Raw genomic sequence first — 18,399 nt, 5'->3', positions numbered from 1 at the left:
GGAGGATGACCTCCCTCGACCTGCTGGCCACACTCTTCTTGATGCACCCCAGGATGCCATTGGCCTTTTTGGCCACGAGGGCACATTGCTGGCTCATGGTCATCCTGTTGTCCACCAGGACCCCCAGGTCTCTTTGCCTAAGGATTGATGCAGGAATCATTAAAAGAGAGATGGGACTTCAGGATTTTATTTTCTTTTAAATGATGGACATTATCACTATGTAAAGTCAATGTGTTGATTGCAAATTAAAGGCCAAATGTACCAATTCACTGTCTGAGAGATGAAAAGCTGTTAGAAAAAGTAATTGAGCCTATTCTGACCTGGTATGAGTTTGCCTTTAAAAAGTCAAATAGTCAAATACATGAAATGAGATGAGGGTTGTGTTACATTATTTTCTCATGGTACCACCTCTTTGGGTTCCCTTTTTCTTCCACGTTGAGCACCTTTTAATCATTAAAAAACCTCAAGTGTATATCCTTCTATATCTTGAAGTTAGTATTTCCACAATATTTTTCTATATTGTATTCACCCTCAAAGGCATAGCTAGTGGTTTACTAAAACGCAAACACGTAGGTTATGAGCATGCATGGCTAAGCTTAGCGAAAGATGAAGTCAGTTATACAGTGGCACTATGAGAGGAAATGGAGAAAAGCCAGAAACAACCTTAAGTGTCTCCAAAAATCAATTTCCTCTAAAGTATCAAAACACTTCGAAATTTTCACCAGGTTCATACAGTTGACATACAGCTGTGTCACTTTTGAAAATCTGTTGGAAGAAATCAGTAGTTTGGGGCAGCACGGCCTCAGGCAGGAAAGCACAAAGGAGAAGGTGATTGAATACAAAGGAAAAATGAAGCTCCGTACACTGACATATTTAAAAAGTGTAAATATCATTGGTTTGGGGGGAAAGGGTTCATCCTGGAAAAGGTATTTCCTTTAAAACTGATTAAATTAAGACTATCTTCATGTTAGTATTGCTGTACCTTTTCTTTGGGAAAACTGCTGAGATCCTAGTAGCCCATCTTGGGTGAATACTTCCATGTTTTGGGCATCAGAAGGATCCAGATTGCTCTGAGTTTTATGCGACGTCCCTGGAGAACTTTCCCAGCGTCCTAGCTGTGCTAGATTGAAGAGACCTTCCTTGATCATTGGAGTTGGATAGCAGTACAGTTCTTAGAAGTGGAAAGGCTGCTGACTGCAGAGTTTACTTTACCTGTGTTCCAGGACGAAGGTGCCACAAGTTAGTTGTCCATCTAAAAGCTCTGTAAGCCTTTAAGCAACACTATAATGGGATATGAGGGAAAACTCCCTTTGAATATTGTATCTTCAATATAGAAGGCACATATAAATCTATTTTGAGAATAAAAGTATCCTTTGTATTCTAAATACTTTTTTTTTTTTGAAGGATTTTGAGTAAGGAACTAATCTGGCTTCCTCCCCCAGCCCCCGTAGGCAAAGCCACCAGTGGCTGAGAGACCTTCTTTTACACAGAGCTTCTTTTGAGAACGGAGGAGCCCCATCAGTACAGCAAGAGCAAAACATGGTATTTGGTCTCTGAAATACTTCCACAAAATGATTCTTTGCGGATTTAGGCTCTACATCAGAGAGAACTTTATCTAAACCGATTTAATATTAGGGAGGAGGGTTAAATAGCATTGGTATTTTTTTATTTGGAGGTTAGTAATTTATCACTCCAAGTTGTACAATACATTAATTATCAGAACAATTGGAGCTATTGAAAGTTTCTGAAGTGAAAGCCACAAGTTATCAGATAAATTTAGAGTTTTGTAATTTTCTCATAAGTCTTCACTTGGAAGCCTTTCCAGTATAGGATGAGGTCTGGCAGTGAGGTTAACCCTGACCTCTGGGTGTTCTATATGGACTCGTTCATTTCTGCCACATCCTTTCAGTTTAAATTTAGATTTGCTGGCAGCTGTTATGCCTATTGCAATAAGCTTCGTGGGCAAAACATTGAAACAAATATGCCTTTTATCACAGATGTTTTTGCTGAATAAGATTAGCGAAGACCACTTGGAAGCTGAAAAACAGGGTGCAGAAGCCTTTGCTCCCAAAGGCACAGAGAGTTGAATGTCTGGAATGTATTTACTTCTTAATCCAAGGAAAGAGCAAGTAATGGTTTGGGTGATGGACCCTAATCTTGCGCCCTGTTTTACCTCTGTAATTTGTTGTTGGTAGTAATGAAATTTCAGCTACGTAAGTGAACACAGAATCAGTATGAATGTGTACACGTAACAAAAACATTAAGCTTGCTGTTCTGAAACAAGCTGTGGTTGCTGTAGGAAGTAGCAACCTACAACTAAATTGTATGTTTGGCTGATTGCTAAATGTGTCTTAGTAATTAAACAGTTGGGTTAATTCTTCATATACAATAACTATCTGAAGCATAACAGCTGCATTTGTAACTGCTTTAAGTTTAAGGAAGTGCACACCGTTTAATTTTATATTTAGCACAGAGGATGCTACTTCTGTTCAATTATGGTTTTATTCTTTTTTATCCAACCTGAATATATGGGACTTGAGAAATCCATATGGCAAAGGAGTTCACTTTCAAGGCCAATATGTTATTCACTGCCTAATTTATGGCATGATCTTCATAGATGAAGTTGCTCCACCTTGAAAGACTTGTTTGATGAGGGATTCTCTTTTCTCACTTTCTACTACTGCTTATCTGTCTAGGATAGGATGAGAGGAAGCAGCCTCAAGTTGCACCAGGGGAGGTTTAGACTGTATATTAGGGAAAATTTCTTCACTGACAGGGTTGTCAAGCATTGGAACAGGCTGCCCAGGGAAGTGGTTGAGTCACCATCCCTGGAGGTATTTAGAAGACAGGTAGATATGGCAGTTAGGAACGTGGTTTAGTGGTGGACTTGGCAGTGTTAGGGCAATGGCTGGACTCGATGATATCTTAAGGGTCTTTTCCAACCTAAATGATTCTATGATTCTGTATTCCAAGGTAACGTACAAAAAGTGTTCCTGCAATGCACTTCTGTCTCTAAGCATTTCAGGTTCTTCAAAAGATAACAGCATTCCTGTGCATTGCTGAATGACTGTGGCTCCAACAAAGAAAGCAGACCTTGAGAGTATACAGAAATGAGTGTTCTCCCTGTACACCTTTTTAGGGGAAAAACAATTAATAAAGCAGACCATGATTCTTAGATAATTTGGTGTGAGATTTTTTTTTCCTCCTGAAGGGTAAGACACAAAAGCTTCCAAACATGCTCTGACTCTCCTGCCTCTGCAGTTGCTATGGGCAGGCTACACCAATACTCGGCTCTTCTGAGCACTTTGATGGCGTCCAACCTAGTTACTAGGGCCGAACACTGGGGAGCTGTGTTCCTCGTGAATGGATTAGGCAGAATTTATTCACTGGTTAGAAGTCCTACTGTGCAGGCTGTATATTTTTGAATGTAAGTAGCATCATGTTTTTGCTCTTCAGCAGGAAATTTCAGGCAACCTTTGAAATACATAGCCAATCAGCATTTGTTCCAAATGGCGCTTTTGTGCCAAATTTCCAATTAGTGAATGGCATTTGTTAACTAGGCCCATTTGGCTTTATCTTGAAGGATAATGAAAACCCATCTTTTTCCTCATCCCCTTAATAGACACAAAAGTCTTACTGAACTAAAAAAGGCAGAACTGAATGGAGAAAGCTAGGAGAGTTAAGAGTTTGGGGAAACAAGTAAAACAATAAATTTTTAAAAATAAGGGGGAATTGGCTCATACAGATGTATTGCAGAGTGTTGGTGGATGCTGGAAATTTTGTTCCAGTAGGGAAGAATTTGTCGAGGTAAAGGCAAAGCGTGCCTCCCAGTGCATGGAGCTGTATTTTTTACTGTAACACTATGTCGTATGTGTATTATTACATGCACTTGGAGTGTCTTCATCAGAAATATTTGGAAGCTTTTCTTAAAGCCTTCACAAATTTTCATCTTTGCATTTTCTGTGGAAAATGCGAAATTAGAGACACCCCTCCAGCCCCCCGAAATACTCTTTTCTCTCATGGAACAGGAAATGGACTGTTTGCACGTGTGTAAATCTCCCCTACTTCTTTTTGAACTCAAAAATCCTAACTTCTAATACAACCTTCAATGTTTGTCACCTGGCAGGTACAATTTTTTCATAGCTCACTGAAAAAATAAACACATTTTACTCATTTCTGGATGTAATTGTTTCCTCAGAATTGTTTACGGCCGATTGGTAAGAAAGCAAGTTCTTAAGGTTCCTTTTTCTTAAATTACAGTTCAGCTGTGTTGTGAAATAGAACCTTCCTAATAGATTTTGACAGACTTCCTACATTCATTGTTGCTGGAGTTTGGGTTGGGTTATGTGTTTTTTCCTTGTTGGGTGTTTTGAGTATTCTTTAGTTTTGGAAAGATCAGTACGTGAGGAAGCGTAACTACAGGAAAATGTAGAATCTTTACTTTGTCTAGAAATTAGTGTTTAGGACATTTATCAACATGCACGTTTCCTGTGTAAGATCGTCTCACTCAGAAAGGATTCAACACGAAGAATGGCTTTTTGATACTCATTTTCTGTGGAACATCGTGTCTTTCCTATATTTAACTTCAAAATGTTTGGGAAGACAATGGGAAGTAATCAAAGAACCAGTTTAAATAATTTTAATAGCTACAGAGTTCAAATACAGCTTAGCACTTTAAGCAGTATTTCAGGAAAAATACTCAGAGGTTATAAAAATTTGGGAAATACCAAATAAAGATTTTGAAAACTAAAGATTGGATGTCTAATTTTCCGTGTTTCAAAAGAATCCCTAGCCCCTCTGAAGGGAACATGCTTCTATTGGTAATGTTGGACCAGATGTCTGACGATCTGGGGCCTTACTCTTAGTTACTGTGGTGAAGATGAGTAATTCCATTAGTAAAAATACATGGCAGTGTAATACTGGAGTGAGCCTTCTGGATTCTATCCCTAAATCCTTTTTCTATGGAAGTGAGCAAATTACAATTATCTCTCTGTTCCACTTGTGAAACCTTCATAAGGAACAAATTGCCATAAAGATTTATCAGGTGAGAATAATAACAGTATTCATCTAGCTCCCCTAGGTATCGCAGAGTGTTGGTATGATGCTCTTACGTTTTTAGCAGGATGGCAACACGCTATTACTGTTTGTATGCTCAGTCAGCTAGAATTGTTTGCTATGAAATGACCCTCTGTGCAAAGATGTGTATTGTTTGTAAAAGTAAAACGGATGAAAGAACTGAAGTAGCTTCAGACAAAGACTCATCTGGGGAGCTGTAGCTGCCCATGATGACAGGGAGGTCAGGGTGACTGTATTTTTCTTGAATGAGGAAATCAAGGCATAATGCAGCAGCAGGCACAGGCTCTGCCATGGCAAGGTGCTTAAGGGGAATCGCTGGAAAGGACTTTGAGGAAACTAAGGAACAAGAAAAGTATTTTTGGCAGTTGCACTACAATGAATTAATGTTTTCATCATACAGTGATAAAAGGGGAAGATACATCCATGAAAACAGAAAATGTTTGAGACCAATGAAGTATTCCCAGTGGATGGGTAAAAGAAAGCTGCAAGATTTGACAAAGCCTGGAATTATAGTAAGGAATAAAATACGAGCACACAATGACCTTCGATGTTCTGATTCTTATTGACAACAAGCAATCAGGGGAGAGATGCTGAACCAGAAGTGGCTTAAGGAGGAGACATTAAAGTTACTTTTGTTTTGGTCTTGGTTGTACTTAGCTTAAGCTGGCAGTGGTTCACCCAAGATGAAGTGTTAGAAAGCTGTTCAGATATACAGAAGTGAAGCATGATCATTTGAGTATGAAGAACAGCTACGAATATGTGTCATCAGGACTGGAGTGATAGTTGAAGCTTTCTAAAAGGAGAAAGTTACTCAGGGACAGGGCAAGAGCTGGTCAGCTTTTTCCTTGAGGGCTAGAAGAAAAATGAGAGTCTTCAAGTTACAAAAAGCTTGAATGTTTTAAGACTTCATGTATGTTTCGTTTCTTGTAGACCCAACCAGAAAAAGGATCTGAATGGTCAGACTCTATGTCATGTCTTATGAAGAAACTGGAACAGTTGAATTTAGATATTGAAGAAGCTCTGAGTGCTGGCTCTTCTCCCTCCAGTACTCCTTCTACCAAAACTCAAAAGCAACTGGTAAGAATGTGTGTGTCGTATGATACGTTTTCTAACCTTTAGCTATCAGATGCTCATCAAGCAATGGTTTCCAGATCTGGTTGTGTTTCTGGATAGGCAGAGGAGCTCAGGTTTATGGACAAAGTAAGTTACAGTTTTCACTCAATAATAACAAAATCTCATGAACTACTTAGGTGACTAACAGTCAAATAAACAGAAATGTCATAGGATGAAACATGTACGTTTTCTGTCAATACGACTTAAAACCATTAAAACACCTTTTTTAGAGGGGAATTTGAATCCAGATGATTGCATCTGATAGTTTTTCAGGGTAGAATATTGTTAAAGTTACAGTGCTAGCCTATTTACACTTGTTATAATTTTTTTAAGACATAACAGCAAGAGAGACACTATGTACCTTCATTAAGAGTTGAGTTAGTATTTTTTGTTTCTTTATTTTATCTGAATATTTGATTTAGAGCTGCATTCCTCTAGTTAAGAATATTTTGTGGTGGCAGGTGTCATCTGTTGATGACACGCAGTTTCCCAAGCTTTTATTTTGAGGGCAAATGGGATTAAGAAGCGATGATGTTATTTTAGTAATTTTTGAATAAGCAAGGTTTTTTTATAGGACCAAGTAACTGGAGAGTGAACAGTGTGAGAAGTAGGAGTGTTTGTTCTCTGCGTTAGGTTATGATTAAAGTTCTTAAGATAGAGTTGTTTGGATTTGCAGTGCTGAATGTTAGTGCTGGCTTGAAATTCCTGGAAGGTGAGTTTGTTTGAATGCTTTTGCCGTTGCTGCTGTTCCAATGCTGCTTCATTTTGTAAAAGTAAATTCATTAAGTAAATGTCTGTGCGAACCGTAGTGTAAATGTTCATGTCCCTCAAGGTGGGATGTTCAGAATCTTACATCTCGGTGTTGTGCTTTGCAGTAGGCGTTTTCATGTTCCGCAGAGAGAGTGTTAGTAACAGTGTGGCCATGACTGTCTCATTTCTTGTTGTACATGTCAGCAAGTCAGAATCAGCTCTGTCCAACTGAATTAATTTCATCATTAACTTGTCTATTAATGGACAGCGTTCTGTCATCTTGTAGGAGACTGCTCAATGTCTTCTGTCAAAATGCGGTGGCAGTGTAGTCTGCTTTTCTGCCTAAAAGTGAAATCCATGCCGTCAGAGTTTAAGCACATCCCGTTGTGAGGCAGTCTGGTTTTGGTCACCAGTGATCCAAACAACTGTGATTTTATGGCTGTGCCTATTCTACTAAGGCAAAACCCATGGTTTTGTTAGAGGTCATTCTTTTTCCATGATTGCTTGAACATCACAGGACACTGGACTTCAAATCCATTGCTGGAGCATTCAATGAAGGGCATGTAGTGTGTAGACAGCAGAAAAGCAAATCTATATAGACAATGTTTTCAAATGCGCTTTGATACATACAAACAACAACATAAAAAGTGGTTGCACAGAGAATGCCAACACCAGCATCCCAGATGCTTGCACTTCTCTTACTGAAGCCTGGTGACAACACATCTTCTGAGTACAGAGGCCAGGGCTTCGGGAACAGCCTTCTTCCTAGGGCATATTCCCCCACCAAAAGCCTGTGCTAGTGATACAGAGCTGGTCATGCCTAATATGCAGATAAAACCTACCTCCAAGGCAGCCTCACTGGTCTTGGTACACTTGTTTCCCTTAAAAATAGTTGCATCTGTTTGGATGAGTCTGAAAAGATTTCAAGGATGTTTCTAACATCAATTCCAAAACTAGCTTTTTCCTCAATATGATATTTGAGCAGTTACACTCCTCTTCATCATAGAATCATAGAATTGGAAGAGATCTTAAAGCTCATCCAATTCCAACGCCCCTGCCATGGGCAGGGACACCTCCTACTAGACCAGGTTGCTCAGAGCCCCATCCAGCCTGGCCTTGAACACTTCCAGGGATGGAGCATCTGGGCAACCTGTTCCAGTGCCTCACCACCCTCATAGTGACAAATTTCTTCCTGATATTTAATCTAAATCTGCGCTCTTCCAATTTGAAGCCATTACCCCTTGTCCTGTCACTACATGCCCTTGTAAAAAGTCTCTCTCCAGCTTTCCTGTAGGCCCCCTTCAGACACTGAAAGGCCACAATAAGGTCTCCTTGGAGCCTTCTCGTCTCCAGGCTGAACAATCCCAACTCTCTCAGCCTGTCCTCGTAGGAGAGGTGCTCCTCAGGTCATGTCTTCTTCCTGTTCTGAAGCAGAAGAGCTTGCTTCATTTAAATTGTCTATGGGCAGGCAGACATCATGTGAATCAGCCATATTTTTATTGTGGCCTTATTTGGCAGACTGGAAATGTTCTTTAAACCTCCAAGAGACAATTTCACTACAGGAGCTGGAGAGGATATTTAGCACAAAATTCTTCCTGATGAGACCAGCAAGATCAGAGCAAGAATAGTCAGGGACAGTGTGTTGTGAAACTGATGACGGAAGCCCTTTGCTGTCTCCTGCAAAGGTATTTGTAATCAAACCGTTTCTGAACAAGGGAATCATCTGTCCTAATTTAATAATTTACTTCAAAACGGGTTGACCTTAGTCTTCCCGTCTAGTCAAAGAAGCAAAATAACAGCCTACTAAATACCTCCATGAATTTACTGTGAAGAAACAGATTTTGAAAATCTCAGAATGACAGTTGCAGCGGAAAAAATGAACAAACTCTTGTTTTCATACAAGTTGTATGAGTAATTTATCTTCTATAGATTCATCCCATTTGGTCCATATTTCTTATTATAGCTTGTAATTTGTTCCACATATATCATATGTTTTATTCTTGTCACTCACAGTGAAACTTGAATAGGAAGAAGATGTATCTAAGACATATGTTTACTAGTAACTGTATGAATTTGGCTTCTATAAAATGATGAACGACTTACGGATTCTTCATATGTTTTCATCCTATTTTGATTATATAAACTGGGAACTGACAAAAGAAATGATGATTGAAAAGGATTTTTGGGTGAAGTGCTCACAGATGCAAGGCCAACTTGTAGACCTGAGGTCTCAGAAGTAGGTGACTACTGTATGATTGGCAACATGTTTGGTGGAGCGACTGCTCTGAAAATTGGTCTCTTGAGGGTGTGGGCAATTTTTAACAGATGACAGAGTATTCATTTCTTATGGCAGATGCTGTGTCTCAAATATATTTTGTAATTTAGTCACTAGGTTGAGCCAATCAGTTTTCTAATGAAGGATTTTTCATCTGTTTGTGGAAGTAACTCTTTGATGTTTTACTATTCTTTAAGTTTTCCTGTTGTGAAGGTATCAGTCATTCATAATACTTGATTGAACAAAAATTTTTCAGAAAGAAGTCTAAATATTAGCTAATGAAAATAGACTTCATTCATTCAAATGAATGTTATGGGACTTCTTGGTGAGAGTAGCTGGTCTTGCAGTATTTTGGTGGACAAATTTAAGGTGTTTTCTAAAACATAATAACTTTCAGATGAATGCTAAGAGGTGGTCTGCCTTTATGTCTGTCTAAACTGCAAGTTACTGGTGGTCAGTTTTTTTACTGGGAAATAGAATTGGGCAGTAGCACTGGCTGGATGACTCAGTATCTGATCCAGAAAAGATATTAAAAATAATTATCCGTCATAAAGTTATTTTCTGAAGCATTCTCTCACCAATGCTATAAATACATGATTTAAGTACAAAAAGTTGGGCTACCTGAATGTACTAACAGCAAAACTGCTAGCTTTGGAAAACTGCAATTAATAGTGCCACTCCTTGAAAACCTGTACCTTTCCTATGAAAAAAAGACTTTCTTAGCAATATAGAAGGAGGTACTTTGTAAGTGAGATAGCAGAGATAAAACACTCTTGCTGTAAACAGCGTGTTTCACTGTTGTTTAATGTCTCTACTTCATTTCCATTTGATGTCTAGTACTCAGTTTCAGTACAGAAAAAAAAGCAGATCTGAAGAATCACGTTTTTCGGTTGTAGTCCTTTATCATTCAAGGATAGTGACACAGAAACCCTGTTTGATTATAATGAACCTGTCGTATGTTAGAGATACGCCTTTCACTGAACAAAATTTCATCTTTAACTTACACATTCTCTTCATTCTTTTGCAGTAGTGTATTATCTTCGAACTTTTTTGGGCCCCATACTGATTCTTTTGTCAACTTTGCAAACAAAACCTCCTAATTTTACAGCCCTAAAAATATACTAACTGGGAACTAGTCAGTCGCTGTTAAAGACCAGCAGCAAATTTGTCCTCTTGTGAAGGGGAGCAGCCAGAAAACGGGCTGATTTTGATTGATTGTACCCAACGGCTTGGGGCTGCTCTGCGGTGCGCCCATCATCCCAGTTCCCTGATTGTTCCCAGCATGGATCCTGCCGGATTGCAGCACGGCTTGCTGCTTGCTCACACACCTCGTTGTTCTTTTGAGGCAAACCAGGGTATGGGGGGCAATGTTGAGCAGTTGGTCTCTTCCTGGCGCTGAATTCAGTGTGGCTGGGTCCATGCGGGCCCAGAGTTAGGACATGCATTTTTTAAAAATAGCGTGGGAGTGAGATCTGCCCAGGTTTGGGGGACCAGGAAGAGGGGATTTGGAAAGTTCAGTATCTGTGGTCTGAAAATGGGAGTTTGCTGGGTCTCTGATTGAGTTAGAAAAAAGAATGTGAAATAAAGTGAAAAGGTAGTCTTAAATAATTTGAATAAAACCATTTCTCTTTCTAAGGTCAAGGTGATTCAGTTCCTTGATATTTAGGAAGGTGTACTACTATTTATTAGATCTTCATTTGTGTATACTAGCTGTTAAGGAAACCACATCTGGATGTCTAAATTAGCAAAATGTAAAAATGATGCAGCAGGGGGTTTTAAGTGAGAAGATTGAGCCCGAATATTTACCTTACATCAGAGAAAAAAAGCTTTAAAAAGATAAAATTCCAATGTTTTTATCTTGCAGTTCACATTAAAATATTTATGACTTGCCTTTATTTACAGGGTTTTTAAAATTCTCTTACAGTGCCCCGTTCAAGTGGAGATAGGCTTTTATGGAGATCATCAAGGAAAAGGATCTTGGAAAAATAGAAAAGCAGACTACCAGGATCTAGACTGTTTACCTTACCCAGTGTCAACTGGAGCACGACCTAAAACCGATGTAAGTAGCTACAGCACATTTACAACATTCTCTGACTCTGAGGTTCAGTAACCTCAAAATTTACTATTTGTCATTAAAATTGCCCTTGCATTTCCTCAAAGTAGTTTGTTCTGCAAATATTGCACTGCACGGAGGAGTTTGGTTTGCAAAAGAGGTATAGATGAAAGTTGTCAGCCTTCAGTGAGACTCCAGGGCCGTGGGATTCATCTAATTTGATTTTAGACAACTCTAGTGAAGACTTCTACATCTGAACAAGTCACTCGACTGCCTTGTCAATTGAAAGAAACAGGCATTTCTAAAGAGTAATTCATCTCATCTGGAGGTTAGATGTGATGGTTTCCAGGCATCAGATCATCTACTGCATCTTTTTCTTCATTGCTTATTTTAGAATTAGTTTCTCAGGATTTTTAATGTGGGTGTTGGTTTGGCACACTTCAGGGTGGATTCCGCCCTGCTTTCTCTCGTAAGCAGAATGTTCGGCTCTGGAGGTTTTGTTAAACCTTACCTCTAATCAATAATAGCAATATTTATTTTGTTTCTTTTTTCACAAGGTGATGCTGTAGTCTGCAACCAAAGGGTTTCCCCAAACGACTTTGATTCACTTCCTCAATAGCCAAATGTTGTTATATTTATGGATGTAAAAGTAAGGTATTTTAGGATCAGTGTCTTGGTTCCAAAATGTGGGTGGTTTTGCCTCTCAGTTGTAAATTACTTGGGTGCCAGCAGTGTCCATGGTCATCACACAACATTCAAATGGCTGCATTGGGTTGTATCAAAGGTACTTCTAGTCCAGTGTCCTTTCTTTGGCAGCGGCCAACTTTGGATGTTCAGGAAAGAAATGTAAGAACAGGGTAAGCAGGTAGTATGCCATTTCAGCTTCCTTTGAGGAATTTATCATGCAGACACATTGAAGCTAGACACTATATTGCAGTTTTGTAATTAATAGCCCCCGGGGGTCTTTTTTGCCACCAGTTGTGTCTTTTGTATTTATTTGTTCTTTTGATATTCAAAGCATCTTGTGGCAATGAATTCCAAAGTTTAACTGTGGAGTATGTGAAAAAACACTTATTTCTTCTTGTAAATTTGCTACTGGATTATTTATTTGGCTGTGATTCTTGAACTGTGAAAAACTGAATCTTAGGAATCTTGTAGGAAATAGTGAATACCTGGGACTGTTTGTTTTGGTTATTTTCAGTATGTCTGACTGTATTTACTGATATTGAATTTTATCTGCCTGTTTATCTTATGCTTATTCAGCATCATGAGGTCTGTTTGCAGTAGTTGTCAGTTTTTGTTTTTATTAACCTATATAATATCATCAGAAATCTCTGTCCCTTGTTATTCCTCCATTTTCCAGATCATTTTTGAGTATATTGAACATATAGCTGCCAGGTAATATCCATTCACTCTAAAAGGCGGCAACCAATTATTCCTAACGCTTTTTTTTGCTTTTAGTTAGCAATGAAAAGACTTTTTCATTTCTTGACGTCTTTTTTGCTTTTTTGTTTTTCCTCCTTGACAGCATAATTTAGGAGTCTGATAGATAACTTCCTCAGAAGCTTTTTGAAATGGAGGGACATTGTATCAGCCAAATCACTGGTATCTGCATGATCATTCAGAGAACGATACTTCACACTTCCCTGTTAGCCTGTGTTACTATCCCTCTGTTTATTCTGTTCTTAAGTGTACTTTCTGGCAATTTTCTGCCATGTGTATGAGTCCTGCTAGCATCTCATCCACAACTAGCTTCAGAGGTGTTTTCAGATATTGCCATTGCACGTGCCACCCTCCATTCCTCTGATCCCAAAGACGGTAGATTGTAGCAATAATTACACATTAAGTCAATAGCTCAGCAGTTTGCTTTCTCCTGATGAAGCGCTTATTTCAAGTTATCTACGCAATTTTGATTAAAGCAAAATCTATTATATTAAAGGTATCTTTAAAACTGTCATGCTGTTCATCTATCAAAGGGTGATACACATGCCACCATACAAATTCTGTGTTTCATTAAATGAGCCTATTCCTGTTCATTGAAATGGAAATTTGAAGGTGGGCTCGACTTGCTTACTAATTGAGAACATTATTGTCTTCCCACCAGCTATTTCCTTTCCTTAGAAAATAAGTTTGCTGTTTTCCATTTCTGCAAAAGTGCAAACATTTGTTCTGATTTGTTGCTTGTTCTGGTTGGAAGAGATAGTAGAATTCAGTAAAACGTAAGATATTTGCCAACTTTATTTGTTTTTTACCTCGGCCAAATGTCCGGGCATGGACGAGTATCATTGCTTAACTGCCTTCCCACTAATACCGTGTAAATATTTTTGAAGTGATGTTGCAGCAATAGTGTTGTTAGACCAGAATCGTGTAGGAGAGAAGGCAGAGAAAGTACCTTTGGGGTTTTTTTTCTTTTCTGAAGTCTACATTTCTCTTTTTGTTGAAATTCAGGAAATTCCAGTACAATAAATAGCAGTTCCATGAATCTTCATCAGTACGGTCCATGTATTGCATCAAACGTTTGTAATACTGCCCTAAGAGCAGCCTAATGCAGAAAGGACTACTGTTGCGTAGGGCACCATCTGGTCTAGAAACCTACTGGAGGCACAGAATTTCTTTAGAAATTACCGGGCTGGTTTTGGAACTGGCCAGTGCTTTAGATTAGGGATAAATGTTGAAACTGTGTGTTTGCGAATTTCATTCAGGAGAGTAGATCATTTTACTTCCTTCAAAGTGCTGCTTTTGGCGTATGTGCTGTATTCCAGGCAAATACAAATAATGGCATGTCTAGCTCCAGGCATTCAGTCACGTCTCTCCAATACCTGAGTTCTCACTGCGTGTTCCTTAAGATACAGACTTTTCCCTGTTTTTTAAAAAGAGCACGCCAAAGTTCCTTTTATTACAGTAAAGGGGATGGATCCAAATGACAAAAGGCCCATTTCCGTCTGTGTCACACTCTGGTTGCTCACACCCTTTAACTCCCATGATCCAAGTGGTATAATACGTAACTTGGGAGTAACACAGAGATAAATCAGACCCGTTGTATTTTGATGAGCTAGTTGGTTTTTTTTTCTCTTCCAACATTTTATGAGTCAGGAGGTTAAGAAGAGCTTATCTATCTCTGCTCCCCAGGAGCTCATACACCCAGGCATTTAGAAAACCAAGTACTCCATAACTTACTGTGATTAGTAAGACCAATGTTAGAGAAGCAGAGAAGACCAATGCTAGCAGAGAAGACCAATGTTAGAAATAGCAAGGATGCTGTTATTCGGGAATAATATGCAGAGGATTATGCAGTGTTCAATTCTCCATACAAGGCAGTGATGTTGGCTGCACACTTTCATGGATACCAACTAGGCTGACAGCTTAAAAGGTGCAATGAAGGTTTCTTTGGCAAACTTTGTGTCGCAGTAGGTATTCTGTTTATATGTCTTTAAAAGATGACTCACACTTGTTACAACATTTTTATAGAATAATGGTGAAAATCATGGGTTTAGGGAAATGATGTGTCATGTCATGTCTCCCCTCCATCCTTCCTTCCCCAAAAGTTGCTTCGTTGTGGGAAACATTATTTGTGAGTTAGTAAAGGAGATACGTACCTAAGGTGGTGGGGAAGTCAGGCGCCTGAGGGACAAACAGCAAATTTTCACCTGACAAACACTGGGATTTGTAAGTCCATATCTACGTCATGGAGATTCCATTAATGGAGAGAAGAAAGCACTTCTACAGCAAGATCCATCTCACCCTGAAGTAGTCGTCTGAATGTAGGTCACCTGGTTGGAGTGCTTTGTGCTCCCAAAGTGCTGATGTTGGCTGGGTGAGTATTTGAAGAAGTGACTGGCTGAGGCAGAGCTGCTTAGAGCTGGGTGAGCTAAATCCCTCCCATGGCATATAAGTTGCGATCTGGTATTTGCTGGGCAGTGTCTGCCTCTCCATGCGCTGAGCAGAGGAAGCTTTGAGACCCTGATGGCCTAACTTACGAGTCTAATACCAGGTGGTGTAAAACCCCATCAGTAAACACAACACCCTCTAGCTCTTGCACATAACACGATATCCTCTGTAGTACACACTCTGGGAATTAGTGAGGGAACAAAACTTCGTGTATTGGTGACAAGGTGGGCTTTTTCCTTTATCTGTGGTAAGTCTGCTTTTATGTTTTAAGTACAGCTGATGAGCACAGTTTTGATTTCTCATGCTTTAGTTCCCCAGATAGCTTGAGTTTATTAAACTGAGAGGGCTAAAATTAACCACTTTGTAGGTGTCAGGCTTGTTTTAACCTGGACTCTTGGTCTGGTTCACTGCGCAGCCACAGGACTAGGAGGCTGGTGCAAGTGAGGGTCAGAGTGGCTGGAGATGAGACAGGGTGAAATCGCTTCTTTCAGCATCAGTGCCACCTTCTGATAGCTTAAACTGTTTGTAGAACTGTAGTTTATCTGTGCTAAGATATTTGATTCAGAAAATGGGAAGCAAAACAGTGCCTTGTAACCCACATGACTGAAAAGTGTTTGTGATTCTTTTAAGAAGATACTATTCTTTTTTTTTTTTTTTTTCCTGAGAAATGCTATATACAGTGTCTCAGAGTTTAGGTCAAAGGTTCCAGAAATGTCTGATATCTTCTGACATTGATTAGAAATGTAAAAACTAATAATACCATAATTTATGACTGTAGTAGTCATTATCTCTCTGTAGGCAGTGTGACGCCTGCCTGACCCTCTGACATTGTTTGAGGCCAGAGAAATTCAAAAGTAAAAACAGCTGAAGGAAAATCAGATTCATTGTGTTTCTCATGCACTACTTGTTCCATCTTGCTGCCCCTGGACCAGTGGGGATCAGAGATTATTTCATTAGTGAGCATCTGTGACAAACCTTTTATCAAATAGCTGCCGATGTCCAGTGGAGAAGGAAGTTATAATGTGACAACTCATAAGAGTTTGTATTTCTACTAAGCACTCTTTTGGAATTTGAGGATTTTGAAGCATTTGCAAAGCTTAGTCTGATCCTTCATTTCTCCATGAAATATGTAAGGAGAGTCTTCATTTTACATCCGAGATAAGAAGATCAAAGAATAGTTTGGGTTGGAAGGGACCTTTAAAGGCCATCTAGTCCAACGCCCCTGCAATGAACAGGGACATCTTCAACTAGATCAGGTTGCTCAGAGCCCCTTCCAGCCTGACCTTAGGTCACTGCCCCATCCCTGGGGATGGGGCATCTACCACCTCTCTGGTCAATCCATTCCAGTGTTTCACCACCCTCATTGTAAAAAATATCTTCCTTATATCTACTCTAAATCTACCCTCTTTTAGTTTAAAACCATAACCCCTTGTCCTGTTGCAACAGGCCCTGCCAAAAAGTCCGTCACCATCTTTCTTATAAGGGTACTTATACCCTTTAAGTACTGAAAGATCTCAGTAAGGTCTCCCTGGACCCTTCTCTTCTTCAGGCTGAATAACGCCAACTCTCTCAGCCTGTCCTCATAAGAAAGGTGTTCCATCCCTCTGATCATTTTTGTGACCGTCCTCTGGACCCATTCCAACAGGTCCATGTCTTTCCTGTGCTAAGGGCTCCAGAGCTGGACACAGTATTCCATGTGGGGTCTCACCAGAGCAGAGCAGAAGAGCAGAATCACCTCCCTCAACCTGCTGGCCACACTTCTTTTGATGCAGCCCAGGATACAGTTGGCCTTCTGGGCTGTGAGCGCACATTGTTTGCTTATGTCCAGCTTTTCATCCACCAGTACCCCCAAGTCTTGGCAGGGATATTCTCAATCCCTTCATCCCCCAGCCTGTATTGATACCAGGGGTTGCCCCGACCCAGGTGCAGGACCCTGCACTTGGCCTTGTTGAACCTCATGAGGTTCATATGGGCCCACTTCTCTGGCATGTCCAGGTCTGGATGGCATCCCGTCCCTCAGGCATGTCAACTGCACCACTCAGTTTGGTGTTGTCCATAAACTTGCTGAGGATGCACTTGATCCTACTGTCTGTATCATTGATGAAGATGTTGAACAGTACTGGTCCCAATATGGACCCCTGAGGGACACCACTTGTCACCGATGGCCATCTGGACGTTGAACCATTGACCACTACCCTCAGGCTGCGACCATCCATCCAATTCCTCATCCACCGAACAGTCCACCCATCAAATCCATATCTCTCCAATTTAGAGAGAAGGATGTTGTGGGGGACTGTGTCAAAGGTCTGACAGAAGATCAGACAGATGACATGTGTAGCTTTTCCATTGTCCACTGACATAGTCACTCTATCATAGAAGGCCACTAGGTTGGTCAGGGAGGACTTGTCCTTGGTGAAGCCATGCTGGCTGTCTCGAATCACCTCCCTGTCCTCCGTGTGCCTTATAGCTTCTAGGAAGATCTGTTCCATGATCTTCCCAGGCACAGAGGTGAGGCTGACAGGTTGGTAGTTCCCAGGGTCCTCCTTTCTACCCTTTTTAAAAATGAGTGCAGTGTTTCCCTTTTTCCAGTCACCAGGGACTTCACCTGAGTGCTATGACTTTTCAAATACCATGGAGAGTGGCTTGGCAATATATCAGTTGATTCCCTCAGGACCCTGTGATGCATCTCGTCAGATCCCATAGACTTCTGTATGTTCAGGTTCATCAGGTGGTCACGAACCTGTTCTTCTCTTACAGTGGGAGGGACTTTGCTCCCCCAGTCCCTGTCTTGCGGTCCATCCATTCAAGAGGTGTGGGAAGAGAGGTTGCCAGTGAAGACTGAGGCAAAAAAGTTCTTGAGTACCTCAGCCTTCTCCTTGTCTGTCATTACCAGTTTGCCAGTCTTGTTCATGAGGGGGGGTACGCTTTCTTTGACCTTCCTTTTCTGGCTGACATACCTGTAGAACCCCTTCTTACTCTTCTTTGCATCCCTTGCCAAGTTCAGCTCCAGCTGCGCCTTGGCCTTCTTTACCCCATCCCTACACAACCAGGCAGTGTCGCTATACTCTTTCCAGGATACCTGTCCCTGCTTCCACTGCCTGTGCATCTCTTTCTTGCCCTTTAGTTTGACCAGTGGGTCTTAACTCATCCATGCTGGTCTCTGGCTTTCCTTTCCTGATTTCTTATACCTGGGGATCACGAGCTCTTGCGCTGTGTGGAAAGCATCCTTAAAGATCTGCCAGCT

At 40.4% G+C, this 18,399-nt stretch overlaps 1 protein-coding gene across 8 annotated transcripts in view; it reads left to right on the top strand.

Annotated features, from left to right (window-relative positions):
- The window catches only part of STARD13 (StAR related lipid transfer domain containing 13), a 312,543-nt gene that overhangs the window by 74,191 nt on the left and 219,953 nt on the right, over window positions 1-18,399 (top strand). For 7 of the 8 annotated variants that reach the window (XM_063332552.1, XM_063332535.1, XM_063332543.1 and 4 more), the window contains 2 exons: window positions 6,007-6,153; window positions 11,139-11,273. In XM_063332552.1, coding sequence (XP_063188622.1) covers window positions 6,007-6,153; window positions 11,139-11,273 — 282 coding nt within the window. The remainder of the gene's footprint in view (window positions 1-6,006; window positions 6,154-11,138; window positions 11,274-18,399) is intronic. The other variant, XM_063332597.1, reaches the window with a different exon arrangement.

Source organism: Chroicocephalus ridibundus, chromosome 1, assembly GCF_963924245.1.
Source record: "Chroicocephalus ridibundus chromosome 1, bChrRid1.1, whole genome shotgun sequence".
Taxonomy (NCBI): domain Eukaryota; kingdom Metazoa; phylum Chordata; class Aves; order Charadriiformes; family Laridae; genus Chroicocephalus; species Chroicocephalus ridibundus.
The sequence above is the reverse complement of the archived record's forward strand: the minus strand, read 5'-3'. Positions and strand labels throughout refer to the sequence as shown.